The following is a 26,624-nucleotide window of genomic DNA, read 5'->3' on the forward strand; positions in this document are numbered from 1 at the left end:
CATTGGAACAAATGCGGCATTCATCTGGTCCAGACTGGAGACTCGCCGCTGCTGCAGGAACTTCCACTTCACTTTGGAGCAGCAGGCTGAAGTCAGGCCGACAATGTGGAGAGTGTGCGGGGTGGTTTGCGTGTGTTGTCTCGCTCTCCTCGCCCAAGACTGTAGCGCCCAGTCGCAGAGGAGGTAAACTGCTGTACCAAACACTTGTTTTAATATTCAGCGCGTAACATGTATTCTTTATTCTTGTTTTCCCAGACCCTCTTTTACATGTGGGGGAAACATCACAGGACAAACTGGAATAATCGGGAGTCAGGGGTACCCTGGTGTTTACCCTCCAAATACTAAATGCGTGTGGAGGATCACAGTAAGTAAACAATTTCAATAGTGACAGTGAACTGAAAGACTTGAGTCTGTGATACTTGATGAAGTACAGTATATTATAGGTAGGCCTCTCTCTCATCAAATTAAACTAAGACATTTTACAATAGCACATGAAGCAAAACATATAGCAATCAAGAAAATAATTTTGTCGACATGTATATACTTTAATACATGCATAAAATAGGCACTAAACTTTCACAGAGGTAAAATGTTTATTATCCTGACGTATTATTGAATTAGAATATTAGAATTCTAATCATAAAAGTACAGAGAAGTAAAAATAAATAGTCTTTATGCATCATGAGCTTAAAATGTTGCTTTGAGATAAAACCTGTGAATCTCAATAAATTAAAATAGCGTTGTAAGCTTAATTTAGATCAGTAGTTCAATTCAGAACAGTTTAATATTTAATGATTTTATTTATTTTTTATATTACATTTTGATTATAGCTTACAGCAAATAGCTTACAGCTTATAGTTTACAGCAAAGGTCTCCTCCCCGTGGGACGTGCCCGGAACACCTCACCAGGGAGGTTTTTTACCATATTCAAATTAATGGAGATGTACATATATACAGTGTGAAATGATATATACAATTTTTTTTTTATTTATTATTGTATTTATTAATGAGTAATTATTATTGTTATTATAGGACATCATAATTCATTTTACAATCCACAGATAGACACGATAAAACTATGGTCCATATAGTCACACATTTGGGGAGTTACTTTTTTCTTTTTATTCAACAACATACTTAAAACATAGTTTATTTTTTATTTTTTATTTAAAACAAAATTTGGAGCGTGTCATGATAATAATTCAAGATGGAGAATTCCGTTCCTACGACGCTAATGTAACCTGAACAATTGAATGAAAAAACAAATGCAAATACCCACAATGCCCCCTGCAGGTGCCAGAGGGCAAGGTGGTGGTGCTGACGTTCCGCTTCCTCGACTTGGAGAACGACAGCCTGTGTCGCTACGACTACGTGGATGTGTACAGCGGTCACGTCAACGGGCAGCGACTCGGCCGCTTCTGCGGCACGTTCAAGCCGGGGGCGCTGGTTTCCACAAGCAACAAGATGACCCTTCAGATGGTGTCGGACGCCAACACGGCCGGCAGCGGCTTCTTGTCCGTTTTCTCCGCCGCGCAGCCGAACGAGAGAGGTAGGCGTTCGTTACAGTGTGTCCCAAAGGTCACTTCATTTTTTTGTATTTTGTTTTAAGAATCATTCGCGCAAACGTGAAGTTATCAGCAATTGATAGAAAAACTGCAAAAAAAAATAACCTAAGTATCATTCTCCTGCCCATGGAATTGACAGACACATTGGATAAATAATGTCCTGGCATGAAGTTTTTCTGTCCCCAAAATGCAGCTCAGTGTTAGTTTGAGAAGTTATATGGCCATCACACTGTTCGAAGTACAAGTCACGATGACAAGTTTCTCAAAACAAGATCTATTCTTGACAAACCACGCAGCAGAAGGCCTGGTACTAATACAACTGATGAAAACGCAGAACTCTTAGAGCAGGCATACGTGCAAAGCCAGAGGAAGTCTATCCGGAGGGCTGCACTGGAAATCACCAACAACAAAAGCTCGATTCAGCGAATGCTTCGGAGAGTGATAAAGCTTTCCCTGGATCGACTTCAAGGTTGTTCAAGATTTCTCTGGATCGACTTCAAGGTTGTTCGAGATTTCTCTGGATCTACTTCAAGGTTGTTCAAGCCTTCCCTGGATCGACTTCAAGGTTGTTCGAGATTTCTCTGGATCGACTTCAAGGTTGTTGAAAGACTTCAGCGGAAGATTATAATGCTCAACAATAGCTCTGGCCTTGAGGCTGCCGTGTTTGGACAACAACAAGCAATATCTCCTCTCATTCGGATGTGAAATTTCTCTGGCATTTTTATTGAGCCCTACCCACCCTTTCTACCCCCCGCAGAGGACAACACATGGTCAGACAGCCTTTTCCTCTCTGCAGGGTAGCAAACTCTGGTCTGCTCTCCAAGAGGAATTTTAATAGCATGTTCCTTTTACCACAGCAACTGTAAGAAGGCAGCTGGACGGGCTCTGACATGGTGGATAGTTGCAGAGAGTTTGTTGCCATACTGCAAAACAATATCACAGGGCTCAATTATAGTGTGACTATTTTTTTTTTCAACATGGCTAACCAGAATTCTAAATCAGTTCATAGGCCTTTATTTGCCAAGGTGACTATATTTTGCATCCTAAATACATTTTTCATACTTAGTTAGCGATACTACTTAAACAAGTGAATGATACATTTTTGTGCTCTAAGATGCCACCAAAGCCCTGTCTAAAAAGGAAAGTAGTACAGTAATTGGTGTCAAGGAAGTATGTTGAAGTGACATCTAGGCTGAGAGACACGTTGGGGAGAAGCTAGGTTTAACTTGGGTTGTTACTGGAAGTTACGGAGAGTCTTCGCCGCGTCTGCATGTACATGTGCACTTCTGTCCATACATGCTAATCACCAGACCACCATGTTGCCAATCAACACACCAAAGTGGCACAATTTGAATACGTGTCATGACAGATGTGCCAATAGAAATAACATGTCAATGCAAACCTGACGTCGTTGAAATATTGTAGTGTCTACAAATGAGTACCCTGTACAGGGTAAAGAGATTCTTAGATCTGACCGTGTCATTAAAGTGTACTGGAAGACAAATTTGACATTGTCACATAGTACCTAACATTTCTATCGACTACAGGGGATCAGTATTGTGGGGGCAGACTGGACAAACCCTCCGGAACATTTAAAACTCCCAACTGGCCCGACAGGGACTACCCAGCTGGTGTCACCTGCTCTTGGCACATAGTGGCACCAAAGAACCAGGTAAAGAGCTTTTTAGGGAATATTTTGTCCTGAAAATATGTAAACATGTTTTTAAGATTATACAACGCTCTCGACTTGTACTGTAAGACAGTTGCGTCATCCCAGAAATTGCAATGGAACCCTTCAATCATCTTGTTAGAAGCCACTGCTTGATTAAAGACTTCCCCGTTTTGTTTTTGTTTTTCTCCCCCTCGCTGCAGATCATTGAAGTCAAGTTCGAGAAGTTTGATGTGGAGCGAGATAACTACTGCCGCTACGATCACGTCTCCATTTTCAACGGCGGCGAGATCAACGACGCCAGGAAGATCGGGAAGTACTGCGGGGACAGCCCACCAGCGTAGGTCTCGCCTCTTAAATTTTTTCACTTTTCCACTCCTGTCACGCCCCCTCTTCATCTTCTTATCATAACTCGTCTGATGTTTTCTCAATACACACAAGATCTTATTTTACCTCATTTTACCTCAACTCATTCAATTTTGCCTCATCTCAAAGCGTTCTCATCTCATTCCATCCAGTCTCTTCCAAGCTTACGTTCCATCTCAACACATCCCCGTCCCTGCATTGCAGGCCCGTGTTCTCAGAGGGGAACCAGCTCCTCGTCCACTTCCTTTCAGACCTCAGCCTGACCGCGGACGGCTTCATCGGGCATTACAAGTTCCGCCCCAAGAAGTTCTCCGTCACTACAACGCCACCGCCCACCACCACACAGCCGGTCACCACCAGGCCCATACGTAGGTAGCAACATTCATCTTACTTCTCGGTGAATATGACACAATGCTCGTTTTCCCCTTCCTGTTGTTAAACGAGATCATTTTGCCATTAGGTCATTGCGATGGGCGAATCTTTTCCCACAACAACGTGAAGAATATTGAAACTGTTTTTTTTTTTCCCAACTATTGTGTTTCCCCTCTTGGAAAGTAAAAACAGGAGCAAAATTTAAGTAGTAAATGAAATGTGTTTTTGCTAATAGATTAAAATCTGCCATATAGAGAGGGGACCATATAAAATATATATAATATCTTTTTTTAAATGGCCATTTATACTTATTAAAACACACTTTTTAAACACATTGTTTTTGTGAAATGTGAACATACTGTGTATATCGTAGTATCTGTGTGCCTTTAAGGGGCGGGGCCTGGTGGGGTGGCGCATGGCGTGGAGAGTCTGCATGTGAGTGTCTGGGTGTGAGCTGTGGCCAACAGCAGCTTCTGCGTGAGTGTTCCCATTGTGGTTATGCGTTTTAATGTACTAGCGGATGTGGCTCACCTTACCAACATGGAAGGAAATTAGTAAGTATACTTTAAGAAAAAAAAACGTTGCTATAAAGTACAGAATTATGTGATGCAGCGGGGGATTTCCGCCGCAGACAAATTGATATGTTCCACAAAATAATCTGCAATATATCAAGGGAACACTATATTGTATTTTCTTTTACGGAGAGTACAAAAAAAAATCAGCTTTGGCTCACTGGCCAAATTACAATGCATTAATTGTGTGTTTGTTTGTTTGTTTGCAGCACTCAAGTACTCGGTGGCTTTGTGCCGGCAGAAGTGCAAACGACGAGGAACACTTGAGAGCAACTTTTGCTCCAGCAACTTCGGTGAGGATATCAACAATTTATTTATAATTTATAATAAGCTTATTCATTTATTTGTAGAGCCTTATTTATATTATAAACATTTACAAGGGCGGCACGGTGGCCGACTAGTTAGAGCGTCAGCCTCACAGTTCTGAGGGCCCGGGTTCAATCCGCGGCCCCGCCTGTGTGGAGTTTGCATGTTCTCCCCGTGCCTGCGTGGGTTTTCTCCGGGCACTCCGGTTTCCTCCCACATCCCAAAAACATGCATTAATTGAAGACTCTAAATTGCCCGTAGGTGTGAATGTGAGTGCGAATGGTTGTTTGTTTGCATGTGCCCTGCGATTGGCTGGCAACCAGTTCAGGGTGTACCCCGCCTCCTGCCCGATGACAGCTGGGATAGGCTCCAGCACGCCCGCGACCCTAGTGAGGAGAAGTGGCTCAGAAAATGGATGGATGGACATTTACAAGGCAAAGTTAAAAAAAGGGTGGTAAGCAGTAATTACATGAAAAAGCAGGAAAATTTTGCTTGACAAATAAAAGGAACTCAGACATATTCAAAAACTAAATATTATAATAAATATATAATTTCATTTGTAGCCATATTTAATATTTGCATATATCCACTGATTCATGGAATGATTCCCCTAAAAATAATGAACTACGACTAAGTATGCATCCTATACTGTATAGTGCACAAAAAATACAATAATTATAATAATCATCATCATCATCATCATTTTAAAAACTTATTTTAATCTTCATTATTTTTTTTCTTATTATTGTTACATGGTATTTTATTGATCCATTGTAATATATATTTTTTTGCATATTTCCTTATATTTGTGCTCCCATTTCCTGTTTCTATGGATTCATTAGTTCCCCCCAAAATATGACGACCAACCAAGAAGAATCATTATTACTATGCTATAAGTGAACCGGTACTTAAAAAAAGAAAAGAAAAATGCAACAATTATTTGAGACTTTAAAAAATGTTTTTATTGTTTTTTAATAAATTAATTAAAAATTGTTTATTTTTATCATTGTATTGCATTTTATTGATCATTAATATATTTTTGCATATTTCCTTGTATGCCTATTCCTTATATTTCCTTTATGATTCGGTTATATACAATATGTTTAATGGTAACATAAATTGTATCTAGATTTGTTTAATTATTTCCATGCAAATATGAAAAATTAAGATGAACTAAGCATTAATTGTAATAGTGCATTAAAAAATTAACTAAATAAATATACTGGTAGATAGTTGCTTTGTTAGAATAGAAAATAATCATTTGAGTGGATTATTGGTTCTTATTAATGGTATATTGCCTTTATTTGTAGACCATAATATTGCATAATATTTCACATGGTCCATTTTGAACACCCCTTGAGGAACCGTTCCTCGGCCCAAAAAAAACAAAACAAAAGGGCAACGATATCAGTGCATTTATACACTACATCCCCTTAAACGGAATTATTGAATTTATGAAGTCCTATGCCTCTTGATAGGCATCTCAAAGGCGTCCTTGAGAGGAAGGTGAGGTGAGCGTACAGTAAGTGGCTTTAAACCTTGATAAATGGTGTATATTCACACTGTGGTGTTTACCTCTATGGGATGTTTACCACATGACTTAGTTTGCTTGGCATTCCTAAAAAGAGGAGAGGAGGAGGATTGGCATCGAAAGCGCGCTTGGTGTATTATGTGGCGGGCACCTCAGGCTAGGGAGTAAATCCAAAAATATTAAAGGGGAGGTAATTATGGAAACTGCCTTTTTGATTGCTTGTAGCCAAATAGTTGGGTCTCTGTAGTACCTGGCCGCCCATCAACTGGGAAATTAAATGAACAAGTTCATCTTTTATTAGCGGCCTATTTCCGAAAATGTTTCTTGAAGTGAGCCGATGGAATTTTAGCCCGGTTGTGATGTTACAATTCGGCTCATTTGCATAATACCGCCCCCTCGGTGAGTTTCTCCGCCCATGACTTGGGTGCTAGGCTAAGGGAAGATTAGCCATTTTCAAGCAAAGCACTATTGAAGTAATACGAGCTGCGGATTTAGTACAGATTAGCTGTGAACCTCTGATAACCGGCACATACTTGGATGTTTGTCAAAGTTTTCAATCTCGGGCAGGGAGTATTATTTGACAAGTGTCATTTGGCTGCTTGGTGATGAAGCGCTGCCTCCACGAGCGAAAATACGAATGGGTGCACCCTTTTTTCCTTTACACCCGGGGCTCGTTGTGGCCGCTAGCCTTGTCCCAGCCCCGGTAGCCAAGTGTTACAAGTGGATTAATTTTTCTATACTTTGTGTAATTTGATGGCAATTAATTATTATTCTCTGTTTTTAATACAAAAATATTGAACATTTGAGAAAAAAAAAAAGAGTGAATTTAGGAAAAGTAAAAATTCTTATTATTTTGCTTTCGGCAGGCTACACAATGCTCCGTTAAGTAATTTGTCATTTTCGTCTGCCGTGTTTGTCTGTGTGTGACAGTGATTACTGGCACGGTCATCTCGGCGGTGACGCGCGGTGGGAGCGTGCACGCCACCGTGTCCATCATTAACGTGTACAAAGAAGGCAACCTGGCCATCCAGCAGGCGGGCAAGACCATGAGCACCAAGATGGTCATCCTGTGTAAGAAGTGTCCGTTCGTCAGGAGAGGTGAGTGCCACTATCTGTTAGCGACGTTAGCTCGGCCTAGCATACTTTTCAATATCATCTCATCAAGTAGAACCTTTAAATAGACATGCATTTATTTCTTCATTATTTAATATATGCAATTATAAACATTTGTCGGGGGAGCGGGGTGTCAATTTCTGATATTACCAATTGGAAAGACCTTTAGAGGGTCCTCTGTCAATCAAAATGGAGTCTCCCGGTTGACTGTTAATTAACGAGCGATGGCTTTTGAGTTTGCCTTCTCTGCTGAGTCAGCACACTGAGGCCATAGGACGTTCACACAAAGAAGTGAGGTGAGCGGCACAACTCAAAGTCTAAACAGTTCCGTGGAGTATATATACACTACTCGCAAAACGTTTGGGATAATGGGCTTTCGGGTGGAATTTAAGGATGAGCCAAAAATGCACTCTCTCTATATATATATATATATATATATATATATATATATATATGCCGCGACAATGAGGCGCTCTAAAGCGGCCACGCCGGCGTAAAGCCCCAGTTTACACGGTGGCTGTCAAGTCGGACTTTATTAAAAAAAAATGTTAACCCCCTCCCAACGCTTGCGCCTTTCTCACCGTGACGTGCGTGCACTCATGGCCAGCAACAAGGCGCTCTAAAGCAGCCACATCAATGGACTATCTGAAGGGAAGATTCATTTTTGGGGCGTAGGCATAGACTAGCTCACTGCACGTCGCAAATGCGCTGGATAACAGTTGATGCAAACGAAGGGGCTCATATCGGGTTGGTTATACATTCAAAAGGTTAAAGAAGGTCAAATGAAGTTGACCTGTAAACAGTAGTGTATTTTATGGTCATCCTGAAATTTCACCCGAAAGCCAATACCCTGAACTTTTAGTCAACAGTGTATCATGCAGAGTACAGTACCTGTGTGGAAGTGGAGCAGATTCTCACACGCAGCCTCCCCGTCCCCCCTCCTGAATGTCTCCGTCGTTCCGCCGCCGCATTCAGGTTCTCTCTGTGTGACCTCACCAGGCTTGAACTACATCTTCATGGGCCACGTGGACGAGGAGGGCCGCGGCAAGGTGGGCCCCCACCACTTTGTGCTGGCCTTCAAGTCCAAGAACCAGAAAGCGCTCAGCGTGCTGAAGAACAAGCGCTGCTGAGGGGCGGAGCCATGTAAATCAACAGCTACCTGAGCAAAACATCGTTTAGATTAGGATTCATTCACTATGCATTATACTTGGAGCTCATATATTCCTCCTCCTCCTAAAAAAAAAATTAAAAATCAGCGACTAGAGTTCTATTCATTAAAACCAGAATAGTGCACATAAAAATGTAAAAAATAAATAAATAAATAAATAAAATGAAAATTATTTTACACTGATGTTTAGCTGTTAAACAATATTTACTTTAAAAGTGGATTTATTTAAAAAAATTTTTTTTTACCAGTTTTAAAATTAGCCCCAAATTATGTTAATGAAGGTGAATGAACAACCACAAAACGCTAATTTATTTAAAACTATTTCATGTGATTTTTATAAATTAAGTACGATTCTTCCCTGCAGCAATTTGCCAGTCTCATGTGTCGAGTGCAAATAAGTATTAAGGGCAGCCTGAAAAGGAAAAAAGTGAAATTACACTACGAGATTAAAATCGTAATCTTACGTGAATAAATATATCCATCCATCCATTTTCTGCTTCTCCTCACTCGGGTTGCGGGCGTGCTGGAGCCTATCCCAGCTGTCATCGGGCAGGAGGCGGGGTACACCCTGAACTGGTTGCCAGCCAATCGCAGGAATAAATATATTTAAGAAAGAAAGTAATGTTTTCAAGATTAAAAGTGATATATTATGTCATATATTAATATTGCAAGAATGAAGTTTTATCATCTCAAAATACAATATAACAACCCTTTATATAAAATATACAACCTTTTTCTTGTACAATGACGACTGTAATCTTGAAACTACACAATATGCCATTTCCCCTCAAATACACAACAGATTATTCTTGTAATATTAATCTCAGTCTCATTATTTATCTTTTTTTTTTAAGGGTGGCACTAAGAATTCCATATTCTATGGATCTGTGAAGTATGATGAACATTTAAAATTCCTAAATTTATGTAGAGCTTTTTTAAACAGTGCAATATTTGATACATATTGTATAAACTGTATAGTACTTTATGACCGTTACCCTTACTGTATTGCTTTTTAAAGACAGCACTATTAGATATTTTCATATGACAAAGAAAATATGTGAATATTATTTCTATTTTATTGTTGTCATGCGCACTAATAAAAGTGCTGTCATAATCTGACTTCAAAATTTATTTTTTTGAAGAGTGAAAGCATTGTGCCACACATTGAAATGCTTGCATAAATATGTATTCATATTTCTGTCCAAAACAATGGCTTTCTGTCTTTACAAAAACGTGAGACTACATGGATATGGTTCCAGTCAGTTTGTGTTTTCCTCTTATAGAATAAATGAGTAGCAGAAGATGGAAAAGCTAAAGAGGAAAGGTAAAGGCTTCTAGCTCCTGGGGTAGAACATGGCGTATTTGGAGGTACGGAAACCCAACAGGTCCCGCATCTCGTTGCGGAACTTGGACAGGTCCTGGCGCAGGTCGTTCAGGTTCTCCACGGTGGCCTGGTCCGTGCTCTGCATCTTCTGCCGCGTGGACGTCAGGTAGCGGTGCACCAGGCAGCACATGATCTTCTGGTAGTTCTCATCGCGCTTTTGCTTCAGGTTCTTCCACTCCTGTGAGAGAGAGCAAGCTGTACCTGATACTTCAGTAGACCTCATTTCAGCTAGCATCAAAGGATCGCTTTGTTTGAACTAATTTTTTTCCCAGATACATTTTCCTGAAAAGGACGACGGTGAAACCCTCATTTAAAACTGTGAAACCCAAATACTGGCATGAAACGCTTATTTGAACCCCGGACCTTTGCTAGAAACCCTGTCTCAGACTTGAAACCCAAAAGATGTAGACTGCAACGTCACCATCTTGCGCGAGCTGCCGACTGGGTAGCTGCCCTATGACATACAGTGGAACCTCGACTTGCGAGTGCACTCATTTACTGTACGATTTTTGAAAATACATTAGATGTTTGTCTTATATAGTAAGCATAAGTTTAAAAAGTTCCAAGCAAAAATACAAGTGCTAGATCGTGGCAGCAAACTTCAAAACAAGCAGCAGTTTGCCACTAGCAGTTGTAGTTTACAGTCAAACTACACATAAACAAAGACAATTACACATCCTGTACTTAACCAAACACCACATACCTTTAACTGAAGAAAGTCAGGTAGCTTAATGCTAAAACACAACGTAAAACACCATAAACAGGCTAATGGAACTAGCATCGATGTCACAGTGTTATTACCCTTCAAGCAACAGATATTTGATAAACATAAACAGTGCAGTGACACGTATACAGAAAATCATAATTGTCACAGGCATATACAGTATTCTTTGAACGACTGATATTACTGCAGCTTACTGAGCAGTTTTGACTGTCTTCTTCATGTACAGTATATACGTATGCATTTATTATACTTGCCCCTGGTGGCCAAGGCACACAAACTAGAAGAAGCCACTCAATGAATGCATGAAATCACAATGCAGTGTTTAATTCTATAAATTCAATTGAATCCTGTTAAGACTTTATGTTTTTATAAAGTACAAAACTGTATAGTGCTATTTTTAACAGGTTTCTGCATTAGACTCTGGCTATCTGACGGTATGCTGTGTTTGAGACAGCACTAGCGATTGTTCTCACCTTGAGGCTGTTCTGTCTCTTGACTCGCCCCTTGGAGGTGTGCGAGCAGACCCACTTGCTCATGCTGGTGAGCAGGTAGCAGACTGTTTTGGGCGAGGGCAGGATGTTGAACGGGGGTGGCATCGTACACTTGTCGTCGAAGTAGCTCAGCCACAGTTTAGCCCGGGCAAACTTCCACTCCTTGTCCTCGTGATTCTGACAAACAATCAGAGATAGATAATGATAAGTAACTAATTCTGGCTGGAAACCCTAATTCGTACCCCAAACCTTTGCTACAAAGCCTAAACCAGGTTTCAAACCATTGTTGTACATTAATATCATTACACTTAATAAAGGTAACGTGGTTGACATGGTTTTAAGTGGAACACTCACAGCAATTTGTCTGAAGCTTTTATGGAGCATGGCCACCAGCAGCTTGGTCAGCACAATGACCACCACAATGTTGTAAGTGCCTATAATCAGGGCACCCACAAAGGAGCGCAGTTCCTCGGTGTAGCTGATGCGGGTGACAAAGAGTGCCACGTGAGCCAGCGAGAAGATGTACCAGAAGAGGGCGTAGCAGGTGCCCATAAACCTGCGAGAAGTGGGTAACATACAGTATATTATCTCTCAAAACAAGATATTCACGGTGAGGTTAGCTAATACGTACGTGTGAAATGCATCGTTGCTCTGCTGCTGACAGAAAATGCCCTGGCAATCGTTGGGCGGACTCTTCTCCGGGTCTTTCTGGTCCTTGCCGTAGAGTTGGGTGAGTCCAATGGTGAAGGAGAACAAGACGAGCAGGAAGAGGCCCAAAAACTTGCCGAACTCCTGCAGCATCTGACCCATGGAGATCTGGTGGGAAATGGTTTTTAATGTGAATAAAGAGCCCGACAGGACAACTGATTCTGTAACTGATTCTCTTTACCATGAGTTTACTTTTATGGTGTATCTTTACGAGGGTCTTATAAATAAAATTTTATTCTGCATGTTCTTGTGGTTTTACGAGATGTCACCCTGAATTATCCCCGATATGTTCTTCATATTTTTGAGAGCCTTTGTTTCATGAGGCTGTCAAAATTCTCTTTTCCTTGGACCTCCTGCTCGCAGTTTCCTGCAAAGCATTTAACCACTGTCTTGTGAACCAAATGCCTACGTCTTTGTTGGGGTCCAGGTAGGTCCAATGTTCCCTGAATCATCCCGTATAAGTTCCTCAACTGCCTCCAAGGGGCTCTGTTCCACAAGGACAACAAAACCATATCAAGTCTTACCTGCCAGTCACTCTACATTGACATTGCCTGGAACTCAAGATCATATGGTCTTATTTTCTAGGAACATTTCTGTTTCAAAGAACGATGGTCCTTCACAATGTACCATAGGTATTAAGTTTCTGGATTCGGTTTTTCTTCAGGTTCCAAGTAGGTCCCATATTCCTTACCTTAAATAATCTGCCTTCGTCATATGGTTATGTTCCTTGGGTCTTCTTAACCGAATCACCAGGAAAATTACTTTTACCCTGATTTTTGTTTAAAGCGTGGGTCTCCAAGCATAATCCTTTACGACATACCAAGTGCATTATGTTTCTAGCTTCAGGTCCCAAGAAGGTTCCTTGTTCCTGGGGTCTAATTCTTAACTGAATCATCCCTCATCCCTTCTTCATATGGTATTAGGGCCTGGACACCAAAACCATACCAAGAGTTGCCTGGAGCCCATGATCCTGTGGCCCTATTTTTCCTAGGAACATTCATTTCACCCTATAGGAGCCTTTGTTCCAAAGGATGATTTTCCATGGACCCCATGATTATATGGCCACTATTCTATGGTCCTAGGACTATGTTCCAAAGGATTATTATCCTTTACGATGTACCAAGGGTCTTATATTTCTAGCTTCCATTATTCTTCAGGTTATAAGAAAGTCCTATGTTCTTGGAGTCTTATGGTACCTTGAATCATCTACCTTACCTTCTTTATATGGTTTCTAACTGCCAAGAGGACATAAAAACAAACCAAAGGTTTGGAGTAATGGCCGGACCAAATATTTTGAGACCTTGAGGGGGACTTATCTGTTTGCTCGGGCTGACAGACGCTCCAGGAAGGTCAGAACACATGCTCTCAAACCGCAAAATAAGATGACACCAACACAGTTACTGATGTAAGGGAAGACCACTGCGTCTCACATCTCAAGGCAAGCACACCACCGCACTGTTTACTTGGCTCTTTTTGACAAGAAGCTCGTCTATGAGTGTGATCCTTTCCCTTGTCACCATTAAATCCTCTCAGTTTATTCTGCCACTTGGGATGCGTCTAATTTGGGAGCTGTGGCGGCTCATACTCCCTTGACAGGTGGCCTGAGGTGAAAACTGTACAAACACAAGAGGAATGCAGAGGGTCAGTACATCTGCATCCACTGTAACTTCTGTTTAACTGTGTATACACAGTCCAAGACTCTATTTTTATGATCCTTTGATCCAAAGGTAGTGGTTGGCAAACCTTTAAAATTAGATGCAGTAGATTAGGCCAACAGGGTGTCTTTATGGTAAGCAAGTCTGCCTCTAAGTTATGAACGGCATCATTCACAGGTGGAGTTTGCATGTCCTCCCGTGTTTGCGTGGGCATCTGCAGGGACAAGATCAGGATCAAGACCTCCACTGCGGTTTACTTTACCTCTCCCTCTCTCTACTCATCTTTTTTATGTGGTTACACCATCTGTGCATGTTGAATAAACTAACAATTTGACAAAGTAAGGAGCAGAAAGGATAGATATCTGCTTTCAAATGTATTGAGTAAAAGGTCGACAGAAAAATGAAGTGCTCAGGTACAGATACTTTAAGTTTTTAGTTTAGTTCAGTCAGTTCTCACCACTGCATTTGAGTCCACTTCAACACACTATTATGGCCCCTGACATGCTCTAAGTCAGTGTGTGCATATGCACATGAGCACTCAACCTTTCCAACCTCAGTAGGTTGTAATAGCGGGATGATGATTGCAAGGACAGAATGAGAGAGAACCTTCATAGCACTGACTGACGCACACATGTGGAAACACGTGGGCATCAGCCTCACGCACTCCCGACACATAATCATTTTTCCATTTGGCACAGACAGACAGTGATGTCACAGCAACTGATCGGGGGCTGAGGGCGAGGTGAGCAGAACAGCGAGACGGTGGAGGGTGCTAATTAGTCATTGTCTGGCTCTGGTTGTTTTATAAGACGACCACAAACATGGCGGTCTGACTTGACTGAATACCTGAGGCCGTCTAAACAGAGGTCGCACACTTTTTTGTCTCGACCTGCCAGCTTGTGATGCAATAAAAAGGCTAGTAAGTACAAACTCTCATTCTTTACGGTGCTAAAAAAAGATCATAGTCTTGTAAATCTTTAATAAAAACACGTCTTTGCATCACTGCTGGCGTTGTTCGTAGTGTTCACTTCCACCGTGGGCAGAATTTAGACATTTCGGGAGGCATTTTATCATGATGACATAACACTTTTTAGAGCTGTCCTTTCACAGATGTGCTTCACGCATCCATCACTTCATCCCACGCACCATCGCCTATTTTGGAAAAAAGCAACACATCTCTCCTACCTGCAGAGGCCCCAGGATGGAGCTAGTGGTGTACATGAAGAAGAGGCGCAGATAGCTGAGGACGTTGGCGAAGGCGAACAGGCCCTCAGCCACCAGGATGGGATGGAAGGCGTCCCAGTTCTTCCTCTCAGTGTCCTCGACATTCTTGAACTGCAGAGGAAAAAAATAAAAAATAAAACATTTAAAAATATTACGTTGTATTAAACAAATAAAAACAGAATACGATGATTTGCAAATCATGTTCAACCTATATTTAATTGAATACACTACAAAGACAAGATATTTAATGTTCATCCATCCATCTTCTGAGCCGCTTCTCCTCACTAGGGTCGCGGGCGTGCTGGAGCCTATCCCAGCTGTCATCGGGCAGGAGGCGGGGTACACCCTGAACTGGTTGCCAGCCAATCGCAGGGCACATACAAACAAACAACCATTCGCACTCACATTCACACCTACGGGCAATTTAGAGTTGCCAATCAACCTACCATGCATGTCTTTGGGATGTGGGAGGAAACCCGAGTGCCCGGAGAAAACCCACGCAAGCACGGGGAGGATTGAACCCCGGTCCTCAGAACTGTGAGGCAGATGCTCTAACCAGTCGACCACCGTGGCGCCAGATATTTCATGTTCAAACTGATAAACTTTATTGTTTTTAGCAAATAATCATTAGCTTATAATTTTATGGCTGAAACACATTCCAAAAAAGCTGGGACAAGTTCATGTTTACCACTGTGTTACATCACCTTTTCTTTTGACAACATTCAATAAACGTTTGGGAACTGAGGACACTAATTGTTGAAGCTTTGTCGGTGGAATTATTTCCCATTCTTGCTCGATGTACAGCTTCAGCTGTTCAACAGTCCGGGGTCTCCGTTGTCGTATTTTACGCTTCATAATGCGCCACACATTTTCAATGGAAGACAGGTCTGGACTGCAGGGAGGCCAGTCTAGTACCCGCACTCGTTTACTACGAAGCTACGCTGTTGTAAGTGCAGAATGTAGTTTGGCATTGTCTTGCTGAAATAAGCAGGGGTGTCCATGAAGAAGACGTTGCTTTGATGGCAGCATATGTTTCTCCAAAACCTGTATGTGTCATGAACGGAACAGAGGATAGGACCCAAAAATGCACGACTCCAAAACAAATGGACAGTTTCACAAAAGAGAGGTTTAATATACGGGCATAGGTCGGTACACAGGCAGGCAATCCAAAAAAGGCAACAGTATCCAAAAACATGAGGCAAAAAGGCGAGGTCGATAATCAGAACAGGCTCAAGTCTTACTGTGATTCTGTGACGTGGAAACAAGGAATGCTGGAACGCGACGACGAGGTACGACAAACTGGTGACGAGAGAGAATGAGACACGAGGTTAAATGCAAGGGGTAATTAGGGTGAACGAGGCACAGGTGGTGAAGATGCTCTCAGGAGCAGGTGTGTGTGAAACAGGGGGAAGACAAAAAAACGGAACACACACCCATGACAGTATGTACCTTTCAGCAATAATGGTGCCTTCCCAGATGTGTAAATTACCCATGCCATTGGCACTAACACAGCCCCATACCATCACAGATGCTGGCTTTTGAACTTTGCGTCCATAACAGTCAAGATGGTTTATTTTCCTCTTTGGCCCGGAGGACACAACGTCCAGAATTTCCAAAAACAATTTGAGCTGTGGACTCGTCGGACCACAGAACACTTTTCCACATTGCGTCAGTCCATCTTAGATGAGCTCGGGCCCAGAGAAGCCGGCGGCGTTTCTGGGTGTTGTTGCTAAATGGCTTTTGCTTTGCATAGTAGAGTTTCAAGTTGCACTTACGGATGTAGCGCCGAACTGTATTTACTGACACTGGTTTTCTGAAGTGTTCCTGAGCCCATGTGGTGATATCCTTTACACATTGATGTCGGTTTTTGATGCAGTGCCGCCTGAGGGATCGAAGATCACGGGCATTCAATGTTGGTTTTCGGCCTTGCTGCTGAATCTGGAGTGATTTCTCCAGATTCTCTGAACCTTTTGATGATAATATGGACCGTATATGATGAACTCCCTAAATTCCTTGCAATTGTACGTTGAGGAACATTGTCCTTAAACTGTTCGACTATTTCTCACGCACTTGTTCACAAAGAGGTGAACCTCGCCCATCTTTGCTTGTGAATGATTGAACAATTCAGGGAAGCTCCTTTTATACCCAATTATGGCACCCACCTGTTCGCAATTAGCTTGTTCACCTGTGGGATGTTCCAAACAGGTGTTTGATGAGCATTCCTCAACTTTCTCAGTCTTTTTTGTCACCTATCCCAGCTTTTTTTTAGAATGTGTTGCAGCCATAAAATTGAAAGTTAATGATTATTTGCTAAAAACAATAAAGTTGATCAGTTTGAATGTTAAATATCTCGTCTTTGTAGTGTATTCAATTAAATATAGGTTGAACATGATTTGCAAATCATTGCCCGATGATAGCTGGGATAGGCTCCAGCGCGCCCGCGTCCCTAGTGAGGAGAAGCGGCTCAGAAAACGGATGGATGGATGAATGTATTCTGTTTTTATTTATGTTTAACACAATGTCCCAACTTCATTGGAATTGGGGTTGTACTTCAGGGGTGCAATCAAAGCTTTTAAACTCTGAATGAACCCTCATTCATGATCTGGAACATTCCAGAACCAACAAAAAACAAGATAACCCTTGCACTTTTGTGAGGATTATGAAGGCTGGAATCTTCTCGGGGACATACTATGGATTTTTTTTGTTTGGCTTATATAATAAATGGTTGTCTCTTTGGAGTGTCTGCCTTGGTATTCCTGCTTTGTGAAATATCCATGTGCCACATACACACCACATAGTTTATGAAGTACTGTCACCAAAAGTGAAAATGCTTTTATTTCCTTTACAGGCATGTGATGAGATGACGATAACCACCTCGCCGAAGCTCTACAGTGGCAAAGGTTGGGCTCGGCTGGGGCTGGATGAGGGCTGACTCATTTGTGGGTCAGCCCTCATCCAGAAAGAGAAAGTAGGTTGATTGCAGCAAGACAAAAAAATAGGGACAAAAAAAGTCCTATAATTCTAGATCCTTGGGGTTTTTTGACGAAAGTATGTCACAGACATGTTATTATAACACATGGGAACTGTTTTAAATTGTGAAAAAAATGCATGTCTCCTTTAAGTGTGTGTGTGTGTGTGTGTGTACCTTGCTGTTAGCGACAATCTTGAGGGCGAAGGTAGCCAAGTAAAGGGAATTCATCACAAAGCTCAGCTGGTTCCTCGACTCATCCAGGAAGTCTTCCAGCCCCTCGTACCACAGACGCTTCACATCTGACCACACCATTCCTGAGGACAGATGAAATTTCTGAGGGAGGATACATCCTGACTGTTTGCCCAGCCAATCACAGGGCATATACTGTACCTGTATAGACAAACAACCATTTACACTCACATTCACACCTACAGTATATGGGCAAATTAAGAGTCCTTCATGAACCCAAACATGCATGTTTTGGGAATGCAACCAGAAGCCAGAGCACCCTGAGAAAAGCGATGTCTCTATATGGCGGATTTCCACCAGGGTTGGTCTGTCATCATATTATTCAGACATATCCAGGGGCTATGGATCTTGGTGTTTACCTAACTTAGGCTTTTCTCCCTGTGTTTTGAGTTAAAGTGGAATTTTATCTACAGGAAACTGGATTTGGATGCTTAGACATGTCTGCCATGGTTCCACACACACATTTTCTGCCATTGATTTGAGGAACCAAAGCTGTATTTGTTTTGTCTGTTTTTTTGTTGTTGTTTTTGTGGGGGAGTGGGGGATTTTTAAGATGGAAGGAAAGTGGAAGTGCACACACCCAGTGGGCTCACTGACGCACGCATGCACATGCGTGCCGCATCTGATTTGCGCATTAAGGCCAGCAGCGTGGGGCTCGAGGGAAAAGCAAATGCAGAGAGGAGGGGGAGTGATGAAAAGTAGTGGGGGGAGATAGAACAATAGGAAGCACATCAGCGCATACTGTACTGTGCACGTGTGTTTGTATATATGATTTTTTTCTTTGATACCAGCCAATTCTATTTAAATGACAGTACATTTGGTGTACAGTAGAGGTACGCAAAGTATGGCCCACGGCCCTCTCCACTTTAATTCGCGCCTCCCCCCAATTCCTCCCTTTAATTAGTCATTTACCTCATTAAACATTTGGTTAATTTATTTAGTGTATTAGTAAAATGATTTTTTAAAAATATACATGCTTAACATATTTGCATTTATTTGTATGAACTAATTGGTGAATTAATTATATCAAACTAATTATACAAAAATACCATTCAAAATGAGAATTAATTTCTTATCAAAATAAACAATTGTACATATTCTACATCCATAGTTTAACTTTTTTTTTTTTTTTTTTTTTAAACCTCATTTACAAATGACCTGCCCCATGTGTCTTTTTTAAACCTCAAATGTGGCCCTCGAACACATAAATCTTCCCACCCCTGGTGTGTAGCTTCTGCATGACAAAGCATAAAGAAAATAGCTTAGATTTGCAGCGCTAATCACTGGATGTTTCTATGAAGAGTTACGACTCACCAACCAATGAGCTGCCGCCTAGCGGCCGTAGAGTGCTACAAGCATGACTCAAACTATCACTGTCGAGAAGGCAGAGAGCCAATCCAACGACTCCACCACGGCGCTAATGGTTTCTTGGCAGCCAACACAGTGTCTCAGCATCCTCACGTGAGCTCGCGCACGTGTCAACGCTCGAGAGGTCGAGAGCGGATATCGATTTAGCAAAAGCAGGCTCTTTGTCATCTTGCATCAAGACGGCTGTTTGTTGTGTATGCGCCTGATAGGATTATGGACACGGGATAGGCCTGCTGCACCTGAGCCAGGCCCATAACACAAAACATCTCATTTACACTCCACTAGGCAGTGTCAGACATCAAATTAAAGGATATGATTGGCCTCCTTCCCTATTCAGAAAAGGATCAATAGTCACTTAGTTGGAGGAACCTGGACATACGATAACAGGCATGTATTAACATGAAATGAGCAGGCTGGTGGACTTGGAAGCACTGATGCGAGATTGAGACTTCAAGGCGTTGAGACTTCGGGAGTTGGGGGTTAAGGCACTGACACTAGTCAAAAGTCAAAACCAAGATTTTGAGGGTTGATACTGAGTCAAGACTAAAACGAAAATGAACTAAAGGGAGGTTGAAGTCACGTCAACAACAGGACAAAGAGATCAAATCAAGATTAAGACTTTAAGGGATTGTGCCCAAATCAAGACGAAGACTTTGAGAGGTTGAAACAATGTCAAGACTAAGACTTTAAGGTGACAACACCAGTCAAGACCAAGACTTTGAGTGTTTGAGGCCTTTAAGACACAGATTCCAAGTCAAGCTCTTCAGCTAGCCTTCCTTGGATAAAGTCTAAATCCAATTTAAAATACAATCTATTACCAGACAAGACATAGAACCCCCTAAAGGGACAAATCTCGAGAACCAAGGCCGATTACTACAAAACGCCAACACATACTATTTGGAGCCTACCGATGATCCACAGAATGAGCAGGTAGTCTATCATCTCCAGCGCGGGGCCCATGGTGTTCTTCTTGCCTTCGTTGTAGACCAGCGAGTAGAGGTTGAGCAGCAGAAGGAAGGTGAAGTAGGAGGCGCTGTGGATGATGAACTTGACGAAGGGCGTGTGGATGATCTGGCCCACACGGGAGCGCGGCACCAGCAGGTAGCACACGGACAGCAGCGGCCACAGCATGGCCACGCTCAGCACCGTGGCGATTTTCAGGCAGGTGTGCTTGCGCCGATAGCTGGCCGTCTCGCCGAACCACACCGTGTTGAGGAACTGCTGACAGTTGGACTGAGACACGAACTGAAAAACACAAGCGAGTGATGCAATAATGGGAAGTAAAAATTAAATATTTCATAACTTCACTCTGGCTTCTTCCCACATTCCAAAACCATGTTTCTTAGGTTCACTGAAGACTCGAAATTGTCCGTAGGTGTGAATGTGAGTGTGAACGGTTGATTGTCTATAGATGCCCTGCGATTGGCTGGCAACCAGTTCAGAGTGTACCTCACCTCTCGCCCAAAGTCAGATGAGGTAAATGACTGTGGCCAAGTTTACAATTTATCAAGGTCAAAATCCTATTTCCCGTCCATTTGATTCACACCGTGGCTAAAATTAGCAGACCTGCATGAGCTCATAGGAAAATTACTGCTGACTCAAGGTTTTAAATGCACCTATGGCATGCTCGATAAGTGCTGCAAAGATTTCCAAAGGTTTCCTCACCGCTTGTTTGTGAGTTATCAAGATGATGTGAACAACCTCCAGACACTTCCGCGCAATGGCGGGAGATCAAGGGGGAAAAAAACCCCATCCCTCCATCCTTCCATAAATTTTCACCAAAAAAAAGCATTTACACTCACATTCACACCTATGGACAATTTCGAGACTTCAGTGACTCTAGCATGCATGTCTTCAGAGTTTGGGAGGGAATCGGAGAACAACAAACAACAAACTCCACTTTGGAAAGCCAGAGTCCGGCTTCCCAACTGTGAAGCGGATTTGCTAACCTCTTGGACAACGTGCGGCCCCTGCTCCAGCTAGTAAGGAGCTATTTCCAAGAATGGCTTTGACGGTGATTTATGTGCGAGTCAGACTTTTGAAAACAAACCCCGGTTATAATTTAGCAGCTGTAAATCTTCCAACTTTCCAGCCCCGAAGATGAAGATGTTATCGCGCGGGGAGAAGTATGGCACAACCACGCAATAAGCAGCTGCACGCATTGCCCGACTGACCTCTTTCTGGTTGTACTTGATGGCCAGTTTGAGGCGGCTAAGGTTCATGCGCTCCTCCAGGAGCCCCCGCTTGTCCACGGGATCCTCGTTGGACGTGTGGTTGAGGATGACCTCCAGCTCTCTGGAGTTGCGAGCTTGAGCCAGCAGGTCCTTTGCGAACATCTTGCACTGCTTGGCGAGCTCCTCGTAGTCGTTCCTGCACATGCCAGACCACCGATGAGTGACCGAGGCGACTTTTGCTAGACTCCTGATGAGCAGTGGTGGGAAATAATCAGGCATTTGTACTTAAGTAGATTCTTCAGGTAGTTGTACTCGAGTTTCATTTTTATTTTTTTAAATCTGACTATCTGTATTTCTACTTAAGTGCAGAGCTTGATACTTTTGCCACCTTTGTGTGATGAGTAACAATAAGCACCTGAACTCGACCTCCACCAGGCTGAGCTCCTTGAGATCTGTGCTCAGCTCAAAGGCCCGGAGGATGGGGTCTTCCTCGGTCAGCATAATGAGCGAAGGGCTGGCCAGGCAGCGGTAGATGTCCAGGCGGAACCTAATTCCCCGAGAAGAGGCGGAAAGATAATGTGAGGTACCAAAGCTAGAAATTGCAATTCCTGTACAACAACGCTTAGGAAGGTACACACACGCTGATAAATCAGGCCTAAGTTGAACATTTTGCTACTCTACCGACGAAGGCCCGATTGTCAGATGTCTTGAAAAGATTATCCGGGGTCATTATCTTGCAGGATGGGGTGTGTTAAAAGAGTGATTTTCCCTCAGAAAAACACTATTGTAAATGTTAAACTTGTTTCATATTCACAATCACAAATCCTTATGCGTGTGGTCCAAACCGAGTTGGCCGGACTCAGTGATTTTGACATGAAACCAAACAACAGGCAATTTGGAAGTTAGTTACCAGGTAAGCAAACAGTTAGCCTAGCTTCTTCTATTTCTTCTTCTAGTAGTCATCTCGAAAATAACTCAGGGCGCACCTGGAGTGCCTCAAACTGTCCTTCTTGTTCTTGGCGTTGCAGAGCGTACACTCGCAGCCGACGGCGTGCGGCCGCGGCAGCGAGATGTCCTGCTTCAGCAGCATGGTCAGGATCTCGTAGTTGTTCCTGTGTGCCGCCAGGATGACGGGAGCCACGTCCATGGTGGTGGAATACTCTGGGTTCTGGATCCGCTGCATCAGTTTCTACGAGGGAGGAACGAGGTGAAGGAAAATGTGAACAATGATGGAATGTTTTTTTTTTTTTCCTTGCGCTGACACTTCTGCGGGGACTCACGGCAATGGAGGGCTTGGATGCACGTCTGGGTCTGTGGTTGAGGAGAATGTCCACAGCTCCAACCACTTCCGAGTCTATAGCCACCAGCAGCGCGTCGGTAGCCTGCAAGGGATCACGGCTCAGAGGACGGCTAAAACAAAAGCGTCCAGACACGCTGTGCGTTATCTTGCGGAACAGCTGTCTCAGTTCAAAGGTTGCGCCCTGTAGCTGAAGTCCCAAGACATCAGGAAAGTGAGCCATATTTATATTTATAGAGTATAAAAATGTTGGGCCAAAAGTAGGTACAGTACCTGTATATACTTTCATTTGATTACATTTCCAAATATTTTGCTTCCTGACCTCCTTCCTTCCTTACCTCAGAGTTGCTTTTTATTCACTCATTCTTACCTCCATCCTTCCTTTGCTGAAACCTACTTTCCTACCTTCCTGCTCTTCAGAGCCCGAGTTTTCCAGGGCATCTTTTTCTCTCAGTTTCTTTCTATTCATGCGTCCTTACATCTGTAATTCCTTTCCTAAAACCTACTTTTCTGCCTTCCCTCCTCCTTACTTCATTCCCTCAGAGCTGCTTTTTATTCATCCATTATTGCAGCATTCCTTCCTTCACCGAACCCTCTTTTTTTGCCTTCCTTCAGTCCTTTGCACTTGGTTTTCATTCTTGCATCCTTACTTCCATCCTTCCATCACTGAAACCTTTCTGCTTTCCTTCCTTCTAGCCTGCCTTTGCTCCTTCCTTTTTGACTTCTTTCCCACCTTCCTTTCCCCACAATGCCGCTTTTTACTGGGCATCTTTTTTTTTTTACTGGGCCTTCTGTCCTCCCCTTGCTTAAAATTGATTTTCTGCCTTCCTTCCACCACAGCCTTGCTGTTTTTCTTCTTTTTTGGCACACTGTCTCTTTATGCACTTTTTTCAAATGATACAAAAGAACACTTTATTGCAAATTTGTGCATCCCACAACTACGGCATAAGAAACCTGTGTGTCCGAGGACCCTCGTTCTCAGAACCAGGGACGTAGACTATTTGTTGTCGACTGGTGATCGTCGATATAAAAACAGCACTGCATGATGGGAAGGCCTGCGAGTGTTTACTACCTGGCAGCCATGCTCGAGGAGAAGCTGCAGGATGTCGAGGTTTTCATTCTCGATAGCGATGGTGATGGCGTCGCGGCCCAGCACGTCCACGCTGTTGATGTTGATCTCGCCCTGCCGGTTCTCCTCCAACAGCTTCTTCACCATGTAGTAGTCACCTGGTGAACCAAAAAATAGCGCCGAATAGACTGAGGCCAGCACTCCCACGAGGGGGGTCGGCTCAGGGCTAAGTCCTGTTTACAGTAACATCTCCCACAAAGGGCTGCTCCAGTTTCTGGGCCACGTTCAGAAACTTTATATGGTCACAGTCGCTGTTTTGTGTCCTGCCTGTCACAGTCCACATGCCTTTGTTTTTTTTTTTTGCGCTTCCTCTGTATAAAGCAGGGGTGGGCAAACTTTTGTGCTCAAGGGCCATATTCCATTTTTTAAAGCAGATAAATGGGGAAGATCATTTATAGATGAGTTTAAAAATATTTTTTGAGTGTACATCAATTAATTTATTTTAACAATAATAATAATACATGCAAAATGTTTTTATTTCTAATTTTAATTAACCAACTATTGAATTGTTTTTGTTGAAATGTTTTTATTTTGCAATTTTATACTTATAGTGAATCAATTAAATCACTGAATGACATAAATGAATGCTTTAAACTTATTTATATTTTACATGCATAATTTTTTATTTTACAAATTTTAACATTTGCACTAAATAAATGACAATTTTTTTTAAATGAGATACATAAAAAATGCATTAAAATGTACTAGCACATTTGAACTCATCCATTATTTGTTTTTTAAACTTAAACGTATATATAAAATGGTTTGTTGCGCTTATATTTTTTCATGAGTTACTAAAAAATCAACAACTTATATCATTATGTACAGTACATGTGAACATGTTTAATATAATATTTCAGTCTTGGATTTTTCTTAATAAACCAATTACTAAATTATTTATTGAGATGAATGAATGAAAACGAATACATACATTTCATATAACCCATTTTTGTTTTAGGTGAAATTCTTTATTTTACTAATATTTCATTGTTTGATTACTCTTAATAAACCAATTAGGAAAGTTACTAATGGGATAAATGAATACGAAAAAACAATGTATAAATACATTTTCGCCAACCGTTTGGGAGGCGGGGGGAATAGCAAAATGAATGCAAATAAAAATATACTCTTTATAATGTAAATGCTCGATGGTCTGGATTGCAGAAGCGAGTGGTCCATACTTTTGCCCGGCGGCCATCCTTTGCCCACCAATGTATAAATCCAAAGTCCCACTTTTGGTGCAACCAGGTGTGTCTCCATACATGACATAAAAACACTTTCAACAATGTATACACACGCGTACACGCGGATTGGTCACTGACCTTTCTCGCAGGCCAGCAGGAAGAGTTTTTCGTCCAGCGTGGTCTCCTCCTTCACCTCCCTGACGTCTTTCAGGGCGAGGAATTTATCCGGTGAGGCGGCGTCCGTGCCCTGGTACAGTGCTGCCATAACGACGGAGAGCGAGCAGGGCCAAACACTGACGTGCATATCCGCCCCCCCTAGTGAGGACCTCGTTCTGGGGGGAGGGGGGGGGGCTCGACTCAGGGCAGCCTTTCGTCGCTCGCGCGTCGCGGTGTGACCATCACAATGTCACCGGGAGTCCAAAGTTCGGTTCTGTCTCTCGGCGCACCCGAGAGACAGAAGAGATCGAGCGCGGCTGTGACGTCAGACCTTCGCGAGGAAGTGGTGGTCGAGGGTCCGGGAAGACAGCAGAACGAGCGCCGTGTTTACATGCGGCATCATTGGGGGTGGGGGGAGCTCGGTGGTCCTGATGCTGCTGCTGCTTCTGATGGTGCTGGTGACGAGGCTGCTACTGCGCATGCGCGCTCCTGGAGCTAGCGATTACGTAACAGAGCCCCCCCCCCCCCCAAACAGCTGTTTTTCAGCGCCTCACCCAAATGCACGACTGATTATAATAAGAATAATTATAAAAATTATAATACCAAACAAATGTGGAAAATAACAATTTCAATATCGATACACACGTAGACTACAATTAGGAAGCATTATTATTATTTCTAAATTGTAAATGTTGCCGTTTACTATAGAATTGATTTATTTTACATATACAGAGCTGCAGCATTCTCAATGAGCTGCCCAGTCAGAAGACCATTACAACAGTCAAGTCTACTGGAGATGAAAGCATGCATTAGCTTCTCCTGGTCTGCTTGGAACATGAAACCCCTCACCCTGGATATGTTCTTCAGCTGGTAGAAAGCTATTTTGGTGATTGATTTGTTATGACTGATGAAAGTCACATTGGAAGCTATCAGCACACAAGTTTTCAGACTTGGTCTGTGGTTTTTAAAGAGAGTGACTCCACCAATCCTCTTTTCTTCCCTGCCAAAAACAACGACCTCGGTTAATCCGGTTATTTATTTGTTTCAGACAATGACACAACACCTCAATTGAACTGTAGTCATCTGGAGACACTGCTAGATATAACTGTGTGTCATCTGCATACCCATAAAGGTCAAGATTAAAGTTGTGAAGAATTTGACCCAAGGGTTGTATATGCAGGCTGAACAAAAGGGGTCAAAGAACTGACCCTTGAGGGACCCCATATGTCATTGCTATTCAATGAGATT

General features: G+C 42.5%; 2 protein-coding genes across 3 annotated transcripts; one reads left to right on the plus strand and one right to left on the minus strand.

Moving 5' to 3' along the window:
* The first annotated feature begins 24 nt into the window (after positions 1–24).
* pcolce2b (procollagen C-endopeptidase enhancer 2b) lies at positions 25–9,813 on the plus strand. The gene is made up of 10 exons (XM_061667010.1): positions 25–183; positions 256–364; positions 1,294–1,549; positions 3,113–3,237; positions 3,438–3,574; positions 3,753–3,968; positions 4,364–4,449; positions 4,754–4,837; positions 7,312–7,479; positions 8,494–9,813. Exons 1-10 carry the CDS (start codon positions 104–106, stop codon positions 8,622–8,624), a joined length of 1,392 nt encoding a protein of 463 aa, XP_061522994.1. The 5' UTR covers positions 25–103; the 3' UTR covers positions 8,625–9,813.
* A 19-nt stretch (positions 9,814–9,832) lies between these two features.
* Positions 9,833–25,823, minus strand: trpc1 (transient receptor potential cation channel, subfamily C, member 1). 2 transcript variants are annotated; one of them, XM_061667007.1, is made up of 13 exons: positions 25,359–25,823; positions 23,980–24,134; positions 22,891–22,992; positions 22,597–22,799; positions 22,026–22,157; positions 21,611–21,806; positions 20,345–20,681; positions 17,994–18,133; positions 14,810–14,959; positions 11,893–12,077; positions 11,616–11,817; positions 11,244–11,438; positions 9,833–10,224 (listed from the first exon to the last, which is right to left on the minus strand). In XM_061667007.1, the coding sequence occupies exons 1-13, from the start codon at positions 25,522–25,524 to the stop codon at positions 9,997–9,999; spliced, it is 2,391 nt and encodes a 796-aa protein (XP_061522991.1). In that variant the 5' UTR covers positions 25,525–25,823; the 3' UTR covers positions 9,833–9,996. The 2 variants fall into 2 exon arrangements, with proteins under 2 accessions (XP_061522991.1, XP_061522992.1); XM_061667008.1 differs by lacking the exons at positions 22,891–22,992; positions 23,980–24,134; positions 25,359–25,823 and having other exon boundaries at positions 22,521–22,610.
* Between the last annotated feature and the right edge of the window lie 801 nt (positions 25,824–26,624).

This window comes from Phycodurus eques, chromosome 21 (genome assembly GCF_024500275.1).
Source record: "Phycodurus eques isolate BA_2022a chromosome 21, UOR_Pequ_1.1, whole genome shotgun sequence".
In the NCBI taxonomy this organism is placed as follows: domain Eukaryota; kingdom Metazoa; phylum Chordata; class Actinopteri; order Syngnathiformes; family Syngnathidae; genus Phycodurus; species Phycodurus eques.

Bases quoted from the DNA above. Each gene is read 5' to 3' on its own strand.
- pcolce2b (XM_061667010.1), top strand. From the start codon at position 104: ATGTGGAGAGTGTGCGGGGTGGTTTGCGTGTGTTGTCTCGCTCTCCTC. The intron at 3,969-4,363 runs GTAGGTAGCAAC...TGTGCCTTTAAG, and splicing joins GGTCACCACCAGGCCCATAC to GGGCGGGGCCTGGTGGGGTG. The intron at 4,450-4,753 runs GTGAGTGTTCCC...GTTTGTTTGCAG, and splicing joins TGGCCAACAGCAGCTTCTGC to CACTCAAGTACTCGGTGGCT.
- trpc1 (XM_061667007.1), bottom strand. From the start codon at position 25,524: ATGCACGTCAGTGTTTGGCCCTGCTCGCTCTCCGTCGTTATGGCAGCA. The intron at 21,807-22,025 runs GTGCTTATTGTT...TGGCATGTGCAG, and splicing joins CTGGTGGAGGTCGAGTTCAG to GAACGACTACGAGGAGCTCG. The intron at 18,134-20,344 runs GTAGGCTCCAAA...ATCTGTCCTCAG, and splicing joins GCTCATTCTGTGGATCATCG to GAATGGTGTGGTCAGATGTG.